A 19,359-nucleotide genomic window follows, 5' to 3' on the forward strand; every position below is an offset into this window, starting at 1 on the left:
GATTAAGGAAATTCCACATAGAAAAGGGCCATGGATAATGATGTGGAGATTTGTCAAATTTTTTAACTTATATATTCATGTGTCGACTATAGCACATTTATTTTTTTTCTACAAAACTAATACATTTATTTTTTGACACCTGGATAGAAATAGTCTCAATTTTTTTTATATGACGTTGCGCATTGTAGCTATCTAAAACATCTTGCAAATTTTTAAAAAATTATGAATAAGTTATAGTACTGAAAACAGGGTTCAAACAACTTGTTGCACGCATGCTTATTTTTTTGTATATGTGTGTAAAAGTCAACTGTTTGAATCTTGTTTTCGGCACTAAAAATTATTCCGAATTTCTTGAAAATTTACAGATTGTCTTAAATAAATACAATATAGACTATCATACAAAAAAAAATTATCGAGACGTAGAAAACACAAACTAACTATACCGGTATTATAAAAAAAGTAGATAAATTATAGTAACTCCCTATAAATATATATATATATACATTTTTAAAAAGAAAAATGCATGCTACTTTCATGCAATGAATCATGTATTGTCACCAATAAATGATGTTTGTTAAAGGGATTGAGTTGAGACTAGTGGATATAATGTAACAGTTTGAAATGGTGGCACATACTCTTCCATCAATTTCCCAAATGTATGAAAAGACTTATTATAAAGAACAGCTCAATGTGTAAAATCAGCAACATTAATTATGCAAGAAATTTACACAGGATGACTATTTGTAAAATAATCAATCTTCTAATTTACATTTAATTTTTTTTTTAAATTAATGGGTTTTTTTTTTAAATGAAAGACAATGATTATTATTGATCACAATCCAAAATTACAATAGTAACAATACAAGAAGGGAGATCACCAATAAAAATTGTCTCAATATAATTTTTTTTTAATCTTATTTTGTGAAATAATTTTAAAATTTAGAGTATGGAGTATTCTATAATTCACATCAACAATTTTCTAAAAAGGAATGGAAATAACAATTCCATATGACAAATCAATTGTTCTGAGTTGGCAACCAAAAATTGCAAGTGTATCTACATTGTTGAACAATATACAAATAAATAGTTGTATAATTTTTTATTATTTTTATTTCTGATCTTCAAAGAATGTGAGTGACATATACATGAATATGATTTATTTTTCTATTATATATACAGTATTCATACACAACAATGTCAATTGGGCTATCTACCTTATAGAAAAGAAGAAAAATAAATAAATATATTTATATAGAAATGATTTTGCTCTTTAAAAATTTGAAAAAACTTAATTAAATTCTCCTCCATCAGCTCCTTTAAACTAATTTTATTTCGGATCTCCTCTATTTATTTATTTTTTCTTTTCTACACTTATAGAATTTTTAGAGCTTCGTTAAACATTTTTCCTAATTTTTTATTCACTTTTCTTTATTTATCTCTCCAAATTTTTTTTTTTTTTATTCATTTTTATTATTTTGATTAATAATAATATTTAAATATTATAAAATAATATATAGAAAAACTGATATATAATGAATTATACGATTTTGATGTAAAATAAAAATAATAAGATTTTAGTGATATATTTTAAAATATAGGGTAGAGTAGTGAGAGTTCTTTTACCAAACCCTTTAAAAAATATTATATATTGAACTAAAACCACATATTATAAAAAAAAAAAATTCCTAGGATTTTAATTCTGAACTTCTGGGACACTAGGAATTTACTCTATTTTGGTTGTGAAATTATTATAAGATATTATTGATTGTAATGTTACATTTAATAAATTCTAAAACATAAAAAAATAAAAAATAATAAACACTGCCATCGAATCATCATGCTGTCATGCCAGATAGGCATATGTGTTATTGGCCATTCACCTAAAGAGGTCCACTAGAGCTGTCCTCATGGCTCAATTCATTTCAAAAATTAATTTAATTTTACTATATAAATATATAACTATTTTTAAAATTAGTTTATTGTCTAATTAAAAAACATTGATAATAATAAATAATAATTGAGCTATCAAGCTTGCTATGCTACATTATTTCCAACAAAACCAAAGAGAGCTACCAATATTGCCAATTATTCAAAGAATTTATTAAAATCTCAAATTACACTTCAATTAATCCATTAATTAGTTAGGGAGGTTTGATTCTGATATTACAGATCACCAAAAATAATGATAATTTAAAAGTTTCATAGTTTTTTAATTTGGTATAAAGGGTTTTCAATACTTTTTCCAGTTATATATATGAGTTTGGTAATATATAAATGATTTTTTTCCTAATTAAGCATAATTGGTTCATAAATATATATAACAACACAAGTGAATATATATATATATATGTCTATATCTTGGTGTATTATAATGTATATATTTATTTATACATAGTTTCATGTGGCTGAAACCTCAGTTGGCAGCTTAAGAATTAAAATGAGAAGTTGTTACGTATTCAATAAAAACTTGAGTATATATATATATATATATATTTATGACTGTGAGCCCTAGTATAGACAGAGATCTTATATACTATACATATACATGAATACAGGACAATTGTATAGGGGCTTTGGTGGGGCTCTTCAGTGTTCTTAATCCGTGAACAATTTTTTGTACGATTTTTTTTATGATCGTGTTTATTGTAGTTGTTTAGAGCATCCTGTAAATTTTTAGAAAATTCCAAATAATTTACAGTGCCGAAAATTAGGTTCAAACATGTTGCTTTCCACGCATATAAAAATAATTAATCACGCGTGCAACAACATATTTGAATTTTGTTTTTGGTACTATAAACTACTCGGAATTTTTTAAAAATTTGCAAGTTGCTCTAAATAGCTACAATATACATGGTCATAAAAAATTATTCACGGATCGATAATACTGAGAGCCACATCGATAAGGCTTAAAGTGAAGTCTTACAGAAGAATTGTCCCATCAATATATATATATATATATATACATATTTGATGTAGTTTGGATAGAAATGTATGCATATTAAAAAAGGCAGTTGATAAACAGGTAGACTTTATGGACGGTAATAAGTATAAATACTCAAAGTGTGCCACTCTTTTAGGGCCACATTAGTATGTGTTAGTTGAACAATGCACGAGCCAAGCCAAGAAAAAACATATACACAAATCATTATTTATTTTATGATATATATTTTAGTCTTTTGAGAAGAATCTTTTTATATATACAATATTGGTTTTGGATTTAGTTGATTTATTTCTTTTGGAGAAGATTAAGTAATTATATATATGTGGGGATATTATAATGGTGTATGCTCTTTATGCGAATTGTACCATTTTTATATATATATTTGGAATGATTCCAAATCACGATGCTCATTAAAGTTACAACAAACCTCCCACAAATTTTCAAGAAAATATAAATAATTTAGAGTAGAAATAGGGTTTCAAACTTTAGACTCTATTTTCAGTATCCTAAATTATTCAAATTTTCCTGCAAATTTGCAGGAAGTTTGTTGTGACTAATAAACATCATTATATAAAAAAATTAGAATACATGTGTAAAAATGTAAAATTCATTTATATAGAAATGTCATTTTGTAATAAACATACACATATAATACGAGTCTAATAAACTACATAGCTTTTTATCATTAGTCTTTCGTCAAAACATTTAGTGATATGTCACTTAAATTTATTCTAACTCCCAATGTTAAAATGCCACTTCACCTCGTGATCAAAATTCACTCACGACGATACATGGCCTTGGTTGGCTGGGTTTTTAAAAAAAAAATTTAGGCTTCTGAAGCTCCAAAAGCACTTCTGCTACTGGTTGGGTAATCACTGAATTTCAGTTTTTACTTTTGAAAAACTCTTTTAACAGAAGCCAACTTTAGCAACTTTCTCATCTTCTTGCAAAACTAAAAGCAGAAACAGAAATTCAGCCAAACAGGAATACAATATTTTGTTATACATAAATGTAAACTTACAAAATAGTTGAAATTTTATATTATTTGTGAACAAATTACATAAATATGCCCTAATTAAATTATTGATTATTTTGAAGGTTGTATATCTTCAAAATACTTGGTGGGAGAGAAAGGCATATAGGTGGTGACCATTAATGACAATAACGATAATGCCCATTATGCTTTTGTTTATTTTTATTTTTAGTTTTTTTTTGTGGTGAATAATATGATTAATTTAGAACAGTTTTGTTCATCAGTGCGTTAAGTTAAACTACTATACTTAAATTATATATATGATTGTTAGAAATAATTTATATGAGTTGACACTAGACAAGACCTCCTTCTTCTTTATAATATGATTATTTTCTTAACGTTTCTACTCTAAAAAATAATATACATTGTTATTTATTTATATATTTAGAAGCACTTAGAAACTTTTTATCCAAAAAGAAGAAAAATCACATAGAATAATTAATGTTAGAGAAAGGCTTAATCATATAAATAATTGTGATTAGAAATAGGGAGAGTTAGTGTACTTCTTCATCAACTTATTATCCTATGTGCGTTGCATTTGGCTTCTTATTATAACTTGAATAATTAAATAAATATTAATTATATAATTTATGCTAATTTGTTTTTCATCTTTGTAAGATTCTCAAAAAAAAAAAAAAAAACTTACTTAACCTTAACTTGGCATTAAAAAAAGAGAGGCATATTTATGTGATTCTAGTTTGTATCTAAGGGTACGTAACTACATAATTGACTTTGAAATTTATAATATTTCTATGTGACAATATATATATTAAATTGTGTTTGTTTATAATTGTATAACAACAATGATGATGACCAGCACAGTCTCTGAGCTAACTATTGGCACCCAAAAAAAATCTAATCATACCAATAATTTTTTTTTAATGTAATGACATAATTAACTTTTATTTTAACTTTAGACAGTCATATTCTTTAAATTAAGTGTACCAAGTTTAAAATTGGAAAATACCAGTTTGGCTTCAGTGTTTTTCTCAAATACATGATCGACTCTTGTGTTTTGTTAAATGACAATTCGTATAATGTATTTTAAAAAATGAATCAAAATAGTACCTTATAGCTAATTTTGATAAAAAAAAATCAAATATAATATTTCATTCTTCTTAACTATTTTCTTTACTTTTCTAAACTCATCGCATTACTAACGACCTGAGAATTGATCTTATAATAATTTAATATATTTTGACTAAAATCTAGTTTAGGATATTTTGATTAATTTTGTAAAACATATAGTCTGAATTGTCATATAACAAAAGAAAGAGATTAATTGCGTATTCAAGAAAAATACTGGGACAAAATGATATTTTCCTATTTAAATATAGCTCTTAGTAGTTTTGTTTGACTTTGAGATAATGATGATGATGATATGGCACAAGAACACCTGAAATGGGTTAATTGAGCATAATAATAATTAAAGAAAAAGACTTAAAATGTAAGAATATGCATGAATCATACAATACAATAGAATAGAGATAATAATATAGATGATGGGATGATTCACTTTTGTGCAAATGTCATCTTTGTGTAATATTCAAAGCTACACTAACTTATTCTAAATGCTTTGGTCATTCATACATAGGATGCATGAAAGTTCTTTAATTATACACAAATCGTTATTATTATTATTTAATTTTAAGAAAATATGAAAAGGTAAAATTAACATTTTATGATATATTTAATAATCATTTCCTACTATACTAATGAGAAAAAAAGGAAAATGTAGTCACTTAGTGAATACTAGATATGGTCAACACAATACATGGAGACAAACAAGTGTGTGAGGTTCCTCATTTCATGACCTAGAGAAGAAGCAAAAAGAACCATTGCTACCTAGGAGTGTAAATGGGGCTGGTCGGCCCAGGCCCCACCCCGCAAGAGATCTGCTTTGCCCTGATAAGTGTTTTAAAGCGGGTCGGATCAAACCCATCGGGGCGGATCATACCCAACTCAGTTTACTTTTTTTATTTTAATTATTTTTTTAAAAAGTATTTAGCATATATCTTTATAAATTGTTTTAAAGTAATTGAGTTATTATATAAATTTTATTTTAAAACTTTATTTTAAATTTTATTCTATTATAAACTATGAGGTTTATAATATTCAAGTAATACTAGGCATAAATTAAATTTATATGCAAATCTATACTAGATGTACTTTACGTGTATCATTACTATTAACTCTAAAAAAAATTATAATCAAATTTATACTTCATTTTATAAAATTGATATCTTTACATATTGATTGTAAAAAAAAAAAAAAGTAAATTGGGCCACCTCGAATTCCACCCTGAACAAACCGAGGCAAAGCTGCCCCACCGGGTCGAGGTTCCGACCCGCCCCGACCCACCGCCTTATTTTGCCATCCCTATTGCTACCAATCACTTTCTACCCATTAAATAAATATTCAAGACCGGTTCAAGATTTTTGAGACCCCGAAATAAAATATAATATTTTTCTAGTTAATATATATACTATTTAGTTTTTTTTATAGATTTTTTTTTTTTTGAGATCTTTTCATACAAATAGAACTCTTTAAGTTGGGGTCTTATGCATAGTTCTAGCCAGCCTCCACCTATGCTCTGCTGGTAGATATCCCCAAACAATAAAAGTCAAATTTAATTGATTAAGTTCAAAATTCTAGACCAGTTAAGTGATTTTACTAACTCAACAAGTTGACACTTTGTAGCAAGATTTTCTGGTAACTATATTTCTTACAATATGTTGGTTGTCACTTATAGAATTTAAGATCTACTTGGCTATTGCTCATAGACACCAGAAGTTATAGAGGAAACTTTGTCTAAAAGAAACTTCCCAAGTATTATAATTTTTAAACCCTCTTTTAACCAGACAATTGTATATATGATATAGTTATAGAAGCTACAATAGAATTGAGAACCAATTTGTGTAGCTACTTGTAACTTCAGAAACTTTCACCAAATTGTGATATAGTAGGTTCACTATATATGATCAAACTTATAGTAATTAAGTTTATTCTACTAGAAAATTTTCTGTGGCAATCATGCATAGAAATATATACTTCAAACCCTAGTAATAGCAAAGTATTTTTCACATAATAAGCAACCAAATCTGATTACATCTGTTTGAAGTTTTATTCCATGTTGAATGAATAATGTTAACAAAAAAAATTGCTGAACATGAACTTACCCTGCAACTTGATCATCTACACACCAAGCTCGCCAAATCTTATCCGATGTCCAATAGAGAGATCGGATCTAGGTTTGGGCGCGACGCTAATTTGTGGACTAGACATGTCATGAACACTACTGTAAAACAAAGTTTGTGTTAGTTTGTTCTTCAGACAAAAGCAGCAAATACAAGACCTTGAAGGTATGTGTTACTGAGATTTCGATGAAATTCGTTACTATTGGTGACTGTTTTTGTGTATGCCAAGCTGCTGTTACACCTTTTCCACACCCCAATAATACCCTATTGGCATAAAAATTAAACATCATTGCAAGTTAACAAAAAGGTACTAATTTAATCAGAATATACCTGATGAGGACACCAAGACTAAAGATCCAAGTCTAGTTCCAGTTGGCCTGGTGACGAGGGCGCGAGCCAAAAGCCTCAGTTTAGGAGCTTGATGAGTCTTATTGTATTTTGTCATCTTATATTTTTATTTAGTCTTTGTTTATTTTGTGAAAAGTCAAAACACTTGATTTGTGTGAGTCCAAGAGTCATTTTTCTTTATTTTTCGGTTTTTATTAGGAAGACAAAAGATTTGTCTTTAATTTCGGTTTTCATTAGGAAGACAAAAGGTTGTCTTTAATTTTTCGGTTTTTAGGAAGACAAAGGGGCTTGTCTTGATGTAATTTTCGGCTATATAATGCCTTGAAAACATTTGGAAAAATCAGATTATGTTGAATGAAATTGTGAGTTTATTTCTTCTTGAGTTCTTGAAGAAACTTTTGAACTTATCAAGGAGATTCCTTGTGGCGTTCATCCTGACTTATCAAACGGATTCCATCCCCGTTTGTGGCGTCTTCCTCATACCAAGGTTCGTGCTTGGCTAAGCATTGGGTCGCGGTTCCATTCCAATCTCGTGTGTTCTTGGTGGCTGTTCCATATTTGGTGTCGGGTTTCGTCACACTTGTTGGCGTGGTTCGTATCAATACCTTAGATAGATTTCATTGAACTAGTTGCTTCAAAGAATTTAAACACATTAAAGCCAAAAAATTCAGTCACAAGAAATATGTTTAGAGGTTTTTACCCTTGGCTATGCCTCACTAACCTCTACCATGGCTGCAATATATACCTAATGAGACACACTGTTCTGTTCTGTTCTTCATCTCATTGATATAATCACCAATACATTGCAGCTTTCTTTGATAGACTTAATTAAAAAAGCTCAAAAGTATAGAGTTTGGGCAAAGAAAAGTTACCAATTTTACCTTAAAAGAGTTCATCAGATATTACTGTCAATCTTTGCGCGAATTGGATTCTCGAATCGCCGTCTCATTGAGGAATGATAATCTGTGTTTGGATTACAAGCACAGAACCCTGATGATCAATTACAATCCCAACCATGGTTAAAAGAACTCAAAATCACAACATACTATACATTGTTGAACATTTGCTTCATTAACAAGTAACTCAAAAGTTGAAATTAGGTATAGGACTAGAAGTTCCACTGTATAACCCAATTATTTTCTATGAGAATATTAGTAATTTACCGATGAGTTTTACCATTTAAAATGTTTTGGACTATAATTAGAAAACCAAACTTAAATCTCATAATCTTTCTAATTCAATTTTAAAGTACAAAAGTATTAGATCACAAATGGTTTCAATGCTCTCTGGTTGCATGTAGTGGTATTAATCTAAAAATAAGTAACTTCTTGGCTCTTGTACTTATAAAATGTTAAATATTGAGGCCCTAAAATATTTATTTTTTAACCAATTTTCATCAATAATAATCTAATTTTGCATGTATGGTAGGTATGTTTTCTTTTTTATCCACTTCACAAATAACATTTGGTTTTTAAATAAAAACTAAAAATAATAAATAATGCTATAAGACACCATATAAAGCTAAACACTAATTAAATTAACATATTATGAATGATTTAGTTTAAATTTTGGCTCATGTAGTATTATTTAAATATTAAAATAATTAAAATTAATCGCTCATAAAATACAATCTCAAATATTGTTGGACATCTTGTGGTGCCTAGCAGTGCTATAATAAAAAAAGTAATTGTACCAACCATCTTAATTAGGAAAATGCTTAATATCATAACTAATTAACAATTAATCTAATGTCAATTGTTTATTTATTTTTAAAAATAATTTATCAATATGTATTAGTATTATTCATGATATTATGTCAAAAATTAGGTTGCACCTTAGTCCATTCATCTCATAATGTTATAAAATATTATCTTCAAAAAATAAATAAATAAATGCCAAAACTATTACTCAAAATAGATTATATAAATGCTTTGTCAGCTGTATAACAAGAACCGACCTTAGCTCAGTTGGCAGAGCGGAGGACTGTAGTGGGGAAACCTTATAGAAATCCTTAGGTCGCTGGTTCGAATCCGGCAGGTCGGAAATTTTTTACTTTTTTTTATTACATTTACATTTTTTTTATAAAATTAATTTTTGAGATTCAATTACTTTATTCAAATTTTTATAATAATTTAAAATGTAAGTAATTAAAAAAAAAAACTGGTCACACATTTGTCACAATATTACTTGACTTTTATAACTTGAAAAGTTTGAGATTTTTCAAAAATAGTTATTCTTTTATTTATTTATTTATATGTTTTATTGTCTTGAAAATTTCTTAAAACGTTTTGTCCTGAAAAAAAATTCTTAAAACGATTTTTAATTTGTAAAAATACAATTTTTTACCATTTTATTTATAAAAAATTATATGGTTCTTATTTTGATACAAAAATATATTACTAAATATATATACTGAGCATATTTGATTTTTTGAGTTTCTTATTTCTTTGCATGTTTTTTTACTGGATAATAAGTTTTGTTGGTTGTAATAAATCCTTCAAATTCTTATTATTTATTTTCTTTATTCTCAATAATAATAAAGCTATTTTTGAAAAAAAAATTGTAGAAATAAATGAAAAAACAAAATCATGTAAATCTTTTCTTAATTTTTAAATATCAACAAATTTGATTTCTTCTAAAATTTGAGAATTGAGATCATATATTATCGACCTGTAAGTCATAATTGTTAATACTAGCAGACTCCACAATATATATGTTAATACAAATAAAAAGTAATCTCCAAATAATTAAATATTTATATAAATGCAAATAAAAATTAGTCCATAAAAATAATCTCAAATAATACATTGAAAATTAAAAATCATTGCAAGTAGGGTTTGTCATCAAACGAATCACGTCGCACCATAATTTGCGATTTGAAATATTTCGTGATGTAGTTGAAGTTTGCATTTTTGCTAAATCACGCGATGCGGTGCAGATAATTGTTTTGAATTTAATAAATGTGGTGCATGCATCCTTATAAATATTAATTTTTTTTATATATTTTTTCTTTCAATTTTACTATATTTAAACTTAATACATATATATTTATATAATATAATATAATATATAGAAAAGCTATTACGTTTCATATAGAATGTTAACACATATTCTATTTCAACCTAAATATATTATTTTTTAATCAAAATATTTACTTCTATATCACATTTTTTATCTGTTATTAGTTTGTTGTATTTTTATTATTTTGTTAAAAGTTTATTAGTTTGTTGTATATTTCTTGTTTTGTTAAACATTCTTTAATTATAAGGTTTATTATGAATCTTTATTAATTATAATATTTAATTATTAAATTATTTGACAATAGATATAACCACCCACATCGCACCATATTTTTACGGTGTTATTTGAGGTCTATGCGGTACAGGTTGCGATTTGGAAAGTAGCTCGAACTGCATATGCGGTGCGGTCCATAAATTGGCAAAAAACTGCATTGCCAGCATTGCAAACACCCCTTGCAAATAAAAAACTTAATACATTGCACCGGATAATGTGAGTTGGAGAAATGTCATTTTTCTAAAATATCCCTATAAAAGTATCATTACCACAAAAAGTCTGACCAGGTAGTATTTTTGCAATCAGGCCTAAACTATTATGGGTATAAATTTAAGCAATGGATTTCTAACATAATTTAAAAACATAAAAAAAGTTCAATATTTTTTTTTCTATTCAACTATTTTCCCATTAAAACAAAATGAAAATGAAATTCCTATACATCCGAAAAAGAAGGTATTTTTCCTATATATATTTTAAAAATTCACTATTTATAATAAGATATTTTTTAAAAATATGAGATTTTAATATTTAATATATAAAAATATAGCATTCTTATTGATTAAACTTTAAGAAAATTAACTTTAAAAAATCAATAACTAGTATAGTTTTTTTAAATCATGAACTTTCCTTAAATCTGATAAAAAAAATATGACATATTTCATATCTTAACTATTTATATAAAAAATAAATATCATATATTTTAAAATTTAAGAAAAAAATCATAGAAATATTAACAATTGAAAATTCTCTTAGATGGCAAAAAAAGTCATATACTATCTAATTTCCACATATTTCTAATCTCATCTCCATGGATCTCTATGTTTTAGGCCCTCCTAGCTACTCTTCGGTGGGCCTAAGCCCAGCCCATATGAAAAATGGGATTTTGGGGGGTTTAGGGGTTTATCATTATTTTATTAAAATAAAATAAAAGAAAAATAATAATAGGAGGTTTAGGGCTTCGGCCAAACTCAGCGAAGGTACTGCAAACTCAACCCAGAACGTATAGCCAGTCTCTGAATCATCCCCAACACTCTCCGCCATGATCAGAGGCGGTAAGAGCTTCGTTTCGGCGCCACCGGCATTCTCCAATGACGCTAAACGTCTCTTAGTCTGCACTGGACCCACCGTCTCCATCTTCAGCACCTCTACTGGCTTGCAGGTTTTTATTTATTTATTTTTTCAATTATAGCACAGAGTTTTTCCTTAGTTTTCGTGAATTGATGAATTTTGTTGGTTTAATTTCTGGGTTTATTAGATTTCTTCGTTGGAGGGCCACACGGCGGCGGTGACGTCCGTCGTAGTGGTTCCGGCTTCGAGCCCGGCCAGCAAAGTTCTGTGCTTTTGCTGGACTGCCTCGCTTGATGGAACCATTCGTTATTGGGATTTTTCGGTGCCGGAGTTGATGAAGACTGTTGAAGTTAAAATGCCTATTTACTCAATGGTAAGCTGGTTTGAGTTTTAGTTTCGTTGTTTGTTTGGTTTGGAGGAAATGAGGAGGGAGGGAAATTGATTGGAAAGTTTTCGAATGTGGGTTTTGGTTGTTCATCATGATTTTTGTGAATGTTGAATTGAGTTTGTGATTTTACAGGTTATTCCATCTTTGTTAGTCCAATCCGATAAAGACAAGGAAAATGAGCCTCATCTTTTTGCATATGTATCTGTTGAGAATACTAAAGTGCAAGAAAAGAATGTAAAAGCTTTGCGTGGACAGATTAAAAAATTTAACTTGACCAAATCTCGTATGGCGGGTGGAGTTATTTTGAGAGAGGTATTACTTTTAACTTCTTTCTGCTCTATTTCTAGTTTGCATTTATCTGTAGATTTTACACTGACTCAAGTTTTCTTAAAGAAAAAATGGTGGGGTTTGATGTGCCCTGTAGTTGAAATTTTGGTTTTGTTAGATTTAGTAGCTGGTTCTTTCAATAAGATAAATTTGCATACAAGCACTTGTTTTCATTGGCTTTTTAGCTACTAATAAAATACATAGAATGTTAATCAACAAGATTATGTGTGGATCCTGTACTTTTACTACAAAGATCAAATGATTCAGACCATTTATCATAATAAAAAAAATGGAGGACTTTAAGTCAAGGTGACTGTTCATCTAATTGTATGTATGTATAATGGATCTGGTAACCCATTTGAAAGGGTTACATCAAATTTTTTAGTCTTGAACTTCAGCAATTTTCTTTTAATCTCTATTTACTTAGTTTAAAATGATTGAAGATATGTTGTTTTGATTGGACAGACTCCCCAGCCAGAGTTTCTTACAATTAGTCCATCGGGAAGTTATTTTGGGATTTGTAACAAGCGCACAATTCATATATGGAAAGTCCCCAAGTCAGATTCTGAGCGTGCTGTAGCTAAAAAGATTAGCTTGCATCATACAAAGAGCTTGACAGTTGTGGCATTCCATCCAACAGAGAGAATTGTAGCTGCAGGTGATAAAAGTGGAAGGATTTTAATCTGGAGGAGTTTTGGTAGTCAAACATTTCGTACTAGTAACAAACTTGTAAATGAAAAATTGATCAATAATGAGGAAGAAAGACCTGGTGTGAGAGGAGATGATGAAGCTGATTCTTGCTCCACATGGCATTGGCACCCTTCTGGAGTTAATGTCTTGTCGTTCTCGGCCGATGGATCCTATTTATATTCAGGTAACCAAATCTTACTAAGATGACTGCTAAGTAATAGTATGTAAAAATTAGCTTAGCGTTATGCACTATATTTCAAAATCAATTTCATTACGGGGTTGCTTTTTTACGTAGTTGTATAATATCTTGTTTCTGTACACTTCCATTATTTAGGTGGTAGGGAAGGTGTACTTACTGTCTGGCAGCTAGAAACAGGGAAAAAGAAATTTTTACCAAGGATTGGATCTCCGCTTCTGTATTTCACAGATTCTCCAGATCCTTCACTTTCATCTGTAAGGAAATTCCTAGTAAATTGAATTATAAAATTCTGCTATATGTAAGGGCAATACTAAACTAATATAAGGTTTTGTAGATATCTTGTGCAGATAATCACATTCATATATTGAAAATGCCTTCAATGGAAATCTTGAAGTCTATATCGGGGATCAAGGTTGGTTTCAATTATCAAGTTTTAATTCCATGAACATTTCAGATTGTGCTTGGCCTTATATTCTTTTATTAATTTACTTCAACTTTAATGTAGTGTTCTTGGTGTTTAAACAGATATTTAATGAATTGATTTTTGGAAGGCACAGAAATAGTAACTTCTAGAAACAATTTTGTATGTAGCCAATTTCTTGTTAGACCACGATGCTCAGGTATACAAATTGAAGTTGTCATATTATCAAAGAATGAGGCTGATGACTAGGGATTTTCCATCTAACTAAAAGAAAATAAACCATTGTGAAAGTAATCACTGTCTCATTATGGTAGCCTTAATTGGACGGGCTTTTAGTTTATGGGTTAGTTATATCATTAACGAATTAGAACACTTCAACCACGCCCTGGCACAAGATGAAAGTTTACTAGAAGCTCTGCAATCTGCTGAAGGAGATGATGATGGATTGCTTAGTAATAGGCTTTTATTGTAGGAAAAGTTTTTGTTCTGCCAATGAACCCATTGGTTTATTGTGACTGAGATGACAACATCTGCCTTTGTTTTAATTTGTTGTTTATCCAATGGAGAATTTCAATGTTAAATATATATATATATATATTAGCTAAGGATATATGGGAGTGCCTTGCCTTCTATATTAGAAGTGCATAATTGAGCTTAACTTTTATTTAAACGTTTGTTTCTTCTCATCAAGTGCATGGCTTGTTTATGCTTTTACTTTTTTATATTTCATTTTTCTTTGAAGTTATTGTTGGCAACTTAATATGATATTAAGCTTAGAAGTTGTGTCTTTTGTGTTTTCCAGCTTCCCGTCTCACATCCTGAGATAAATGAGGGTTTATATAGCAAGTTTGCATTTGATTGCTCTGCTGGATTAATTGCATTAAGAGCAGAGAACTATTGCGTTCAATTGTACAGCTTGCTTGAAGACCGGGAAGTTTCTGAGGTGAGCCCAATCTATTTTTGTGTGATGTTTCGGTTAATTAAAGTCAATTATCCTTAAGGATACTCAGATCATCGTTTTTTATGTTTTGTAACAGTTAGGATGCCTCACTTATAACCCCAATCTGTTTCTGAGCCTTTATTTTATATCATTTCTTTTAAATTAAAACAAAGAAACAAAAGATCGTTTATGGATAATAGCATTTGGTTCATTATTATTTCCAGGAAATTTAGATGCTTTATATATGATTACTTGTCAATCGCAGGCAATGTACTAGACTAATTGTTCAGATTTGATTTATTTCAGATTCAAGTCTGTGAGAGAAACCATCAACCTGGAGATGAAGTGACCGTAAGCTGTTCATTTGCACTGTCTTTCATTTTGAAAAAGGATTTGTTCATATGTTATGCTACTGTGTATAGTGATTTACCTAATTGCCTTTCTAGTCATATTATCATTTATTTATTTACACTAACCATTTCTTGATATTTTTGGGTTGCAGATGGGAGTGACTCAAATAGCTCTTTCCAAAGATGGCTCTACAATGTGTACTTCTGATGTTAAGCTTCCTGAAGATGGAATTGGGAGTCTTGTTTGTCTTAAGTTTTGGGAATCTGATACATTGAATAAAAACTTTAGCTTGTCAACAATCGTTTATGAACCTCACAGGTTCGTACGTGGTTCGACTTTATGATTCTGAATGTATCAAATATGAAAAGTACATTTCAATATAGATGTTTAATTTCTTAAATGTAAAAAATATGCCCATCTTGTTTTATAGGGATGCTGGTATTTCTTCGGTTGCTTTCCATCCTAGTCGCCGAATGGCTGTTAGCACATCGAATGGTGGTGACTTCAAGGTATGTTTTGAAATATTATATTTTTATTACTGAGATCCTTCTCGCATGATACGATTTTGTTTTGTGATGTTGCAGATATGGGTTTCTCATGATGAGATTCAGAAGAATCGTGAGACAGTAAAAAATTCTGGTTGGATGTGCCATTCCGTGGGTTCCTACAAGTATGCTCCTGCTTTTTTTTTACATACCTTATTTTATTGTTAATTCTGCTATTGTGTCCATTTATTGCAGACTGAAGTATTTATTGAAAAATATGCCCAGTTCTATCACTTTGTTTATTGTCAGTCAACCTTTGTTTATTACTTTGCATTATCAATATGTGAAAGATATTTAGACATATTATGCCTTTCTTTTTTAAACTTGGTCTTTGGTTTTTTGGGTTTTGCATAAAATGGTCAATTTAGTTTAAACTCTTTATTTGATCAATTGCAGAAAAAAGCCAATGACAGCTGCTGCGTTTTCTGCTGATGGCTCTGTTTTGGCTGTTGCGGCAGAAACTGTTATCACATTATGGGATCCTGAAAACAATGTCCTTGTTGCTGTACTCGGAGAAATTCAAACGGTAAAAATGTTGATTTCACTCTCTTTGCTATTTGATTAATGGAAGGACGGAGATTTGGGGCATGCTTGCAAAATTTTCTACCACCACATTTTTTGTTTGTTGTTTGCTGTGTGTGTGTTTGTCTATGCATGCACATATGCGTACTATCTATTTTATGCAATTATCTTGTAAGCTTATTTTCATCACTCGTGTCTGTATTTGCAGCCAATTACGTTTCTATCCTTTGCTGGAAAGTCTGACTATCTTGTAGCTGTGTCCCAAGGTTCAAAACCACAGCTGTCGGTATGTAATATGTCAAAACTCTCTGTATCGTGGTCATACAAGCTTCAAGTAGAAGGTACAGATACAGTTATTATCTCTTTTTCTCTGTTCTTTAATTCTTTTTACTCTCAAACTACATAATAATTGCTATAGTTTTCTGCTCTCCAGTGATAATAGGGTTAGACGAGGAGTCTCAGTTTCGAACTTGGGCCTCCGAAGCGAGTTATATACATGTATTGTGTGTGCTACTTAATATTGGTGTTTTTTTTTGGCAGATCTAGCCTGTGCACTTGATTTATCAATGTTTGCAGTTCTTGTTCTTCTTAAATCATCTACGGGCTTGGGATCAAATGAGACAGCACTTCAAGGAAGAGATGGGGTAATCTTATTATTCAGCGTGACAGATCCTGTTCCTGTAGCTACTTGGTCTGTAAGGAAGGTATTGTTGTCATCTTATTTCACTTTTCTCAACCTTAATACTTGGCTGTTTCTTCTAGTCTTATACTGCATTGTAAAAGGAATTTTATTTGCAGTGTCCTGTAGTGTTTGGCCAAATTTGGAGATATTATGGCATACCATTGTGTGTTTCGGAATATTTAGTTTACTATGTACCTCTGAAACCATGCATTGAGCTGCTAAGCATAGTGTGGCTTGGTGAAGATTGGTAATATATCTTTTGATATTGCAGGCCAAGGGTGGAGGACTTGCTTTTATTCAAGGAAATCAAACTTCATTCCAAAATAATATATTTAATGGCAAGCCATCTCAAGAATTGCTTGTCTACGTAGATGGTGATCATGAATTTGTTGTCTTTGACCCGCGTAGTAGCGAAACACAAGAACTTAGCCTAACCGGGCAACAAAATCTTGCTACCGTTGAGGAAACAGGTGAGGATTCCTTCAATTTGCTACTTTGACACCTATATTAGACAGTCATGTAACGTCATATTTTAGTGATTCTTTCATATCTTCAGCATTGTTCATGCATCTTGTTCGTACAGTTGAAACTTGAAAGTACAAATTTCACTGACTTTTTGGATATATTACAAAAGTTCAAAGCATTATAAATATTGCTGCACATGCTTTTACTAAAAGTTGATGTTTTTTTGGTAGTAGGGCAACTTGGATATGCATCTCTGTATGGGGAGCTACCTGAGTTCGAGTTGAAGAGCAACAATGAGTTGTTGGCCCCGTCAGGACCGTCAGAGAGACCATGGGAGACTATATTTAGTGGATCATCTCATAATCTCCCACCCCTCACTAAATTGTGTTCAGCTTTTTTGGAGTCTTTGATGGAAAAGAGGAGTACTACTACTACGACGACGGCTGCCATTGTAGAATGATGATTTCGAACACTACACTTTTCACTCCATCAGGGCCTGAGTTCTCTTACTCTGGCAATCAAACAAGGATTTGAATCAACCAAAGAATGCATTCCAATGGCTGACAGTTTTGGTAAAATGAAAGGTGAAAAAGTTATAGGAAATCCATTTTATTATTTATTGGATTTTACATGATTTTGTTTGTAGCAATGGTGGTGACAAAAGTAATATAATTTTATGTTTCTTTTTTCTTTTTAAAAAAATTATTACTTTAACTCTGTATGAGAGATAGAAGTTGAGTAGAGAGAATACTTGTGCTAAACAAGGTTTTTTGTTAATTATCCTAGATAATTTGTATTTGTGACAAAACACTCGAGAGATATTGTAATTTACATATTTGGTAATGAAAATTTTGTTTATTATTTTTTAATGGTATTATTGTAGATAAATTAATGTACAATTAGCTTTTTCTATTGGGAAATTTGATAAATCATGCTTACATTAGCTTAATAATTAAAATTTGAACCAAAGTTAATTACCATATGATACAAATGCTCATCTTTCATTTAATACCAAAAATACTCCTCTCATAACAAAATCCCATACCTTTCTCTCTAAAATCTTGCAAGAAAGATACACATGGGTAAGTGATTTTCTTTGATTCTTGTTGTTGTTGGTTGTTTTTATGATTTAGAATGCTCTTTAGATGTTGGATTTGTAGTTTGTTGGTATTTTTTGCTGTTTTTTGGGTGAAAATCGTGGTCTGTGAAAATCTGCATTTTTTTGGGTTCCTTGAGTTTTTTTTTCTAAATGTCCGATAGTGTCCAATAGAGGCCCGATGCAGGAACGATAGTTGTTGAGTTTCAAGGTTAGGGGTGAGGTCCGATGGCCACCCGATGCTTGCCCGATATGTATGGTTACTAAGGTTCGATGGCTACCCGATGGTTGCCCGATTATTATTTTCTATCTACGAACCCTTTTTAAGTACGATAATGGATCGATAGTAGTCCGATGCATGCCCGATAGTTGTTATTAAGTTAATGCGGACCTATTAGTACGAGTGTACACGATGGTACCCGATAAAAGCCCGATGCTTGCCCGATAGTACGATGGTACACGATGGTACACGATAGTGATAAAAAAAACTTAAATAAAAACCGTACCTTTCGGCTTTTCCCCTGCCCATTTCCCGTTCCCTCCCAAAACTCTTCACTCCCAGAAAACCATCGAGCAACATAACTACTCACACCCGACGCTTCTCTCTCCCTCACCCACCATCACCCGACGCTTCTCTCTCCCTCACCCGATGGTCGGAAAAACCCCCACCGGAGACGAAGAAAAACCAAGCCCCAACCCCCACCGGAGACGAAGAAAAACCAAGCCCCAACCCCCACCGGAGACTAAGAAAAACCAAGCCCCAACCCCCACCGGAGAAGAAAAACCGACACCCCATTACGCAAAAATGTCTAGGGTATGTGTGTTTTTTTTAATTTCTTTTCCATTGGAAAA

General features: G+C 30.5%; 1 protein-coding gene and 1 non-coding gene across 3 annotated transcripts; both read left to right on the forward strand.

Moving 5' to 3' along the window:
- The first annotated feature begins 9,471 nt into the window (after nucleotides 1–9,471).
- On the forward strand, nucleotides 9,472–9,562 carry TRNAY-GUA (transfer RNA tyrosine (anticodon GUA)). Its single transcript is given in 2 exon segments — nucleotides 9,472–9,508; nucleotides 9,527–9,562. It is a non-coding gene; the product is annotated as a tRNA-Tyr (tRNA).
- A 2,188-nt stretch (nucleotides 9,563–11,750) lies between these two features.
- Nucleotides 11,751–18,280, forward strand: LOC133783156 (uncharacterized). Of its 2 annotated transcripts, none has more exons than XM_062222700.1 (16): nucleotides 11,751–11,972; nucleotides 12,069–12,254; nucleotides 12,402–12,581; nucleotides 13,062–13,470; nucleotides 13,621–13,739; nucleotides 13,820–13,897; nucleotides 14,709–14,849; nucleotides 15,153–15,197; nucleotides 15,349–15,515; nucleotides 15,628–15,706; nucleotides 15,782–15,867; nucleotides 16,139–16,268; nucleotides 16,473–16,605; nucleotides 16,805–16,968; nucleotides 17,218–17,416; nucleotides 17,642–18,280. In XM_062222700.1, exons 1-16 carry the CDS (start codon nucleotides 11,853–11,855, stop codon nucleotides 17,869–17,871), a joined length of 2,466 nt encoding a protein of 821 aa, XP_062078684.1. In that variant the 5' UTR covers nucleotides 11,751–11,852; the 3' UTR covers nucleotides 17,872–18,280. The 2 variants fall into 2 exon arrangements, with proteins under 2 accessions (XP_062078684.1, XP_062078686.1); XM_062222702.1 differs by having other exon boundaries at nucleotides 17,645–18,280.
- The last annotated feature ends 1,079 nt before the right edge of the window (nucleotides 18,281–19,359 follow it).

The sequence above is a fragment of the Humulus lupulus genome, chromosome 6, assembly GCF_963169125.1.
Source record: "Humulus lupulus chromosome 6, drHumLupu1.1, whole genome shotgun sequence".
Lineage (NCBI taxonomy): Eukaryota > Viridiplantae > Streptophyta > Magnoliopsida > Rosales > Cannabaceae > Humulus > Humulus lupulus.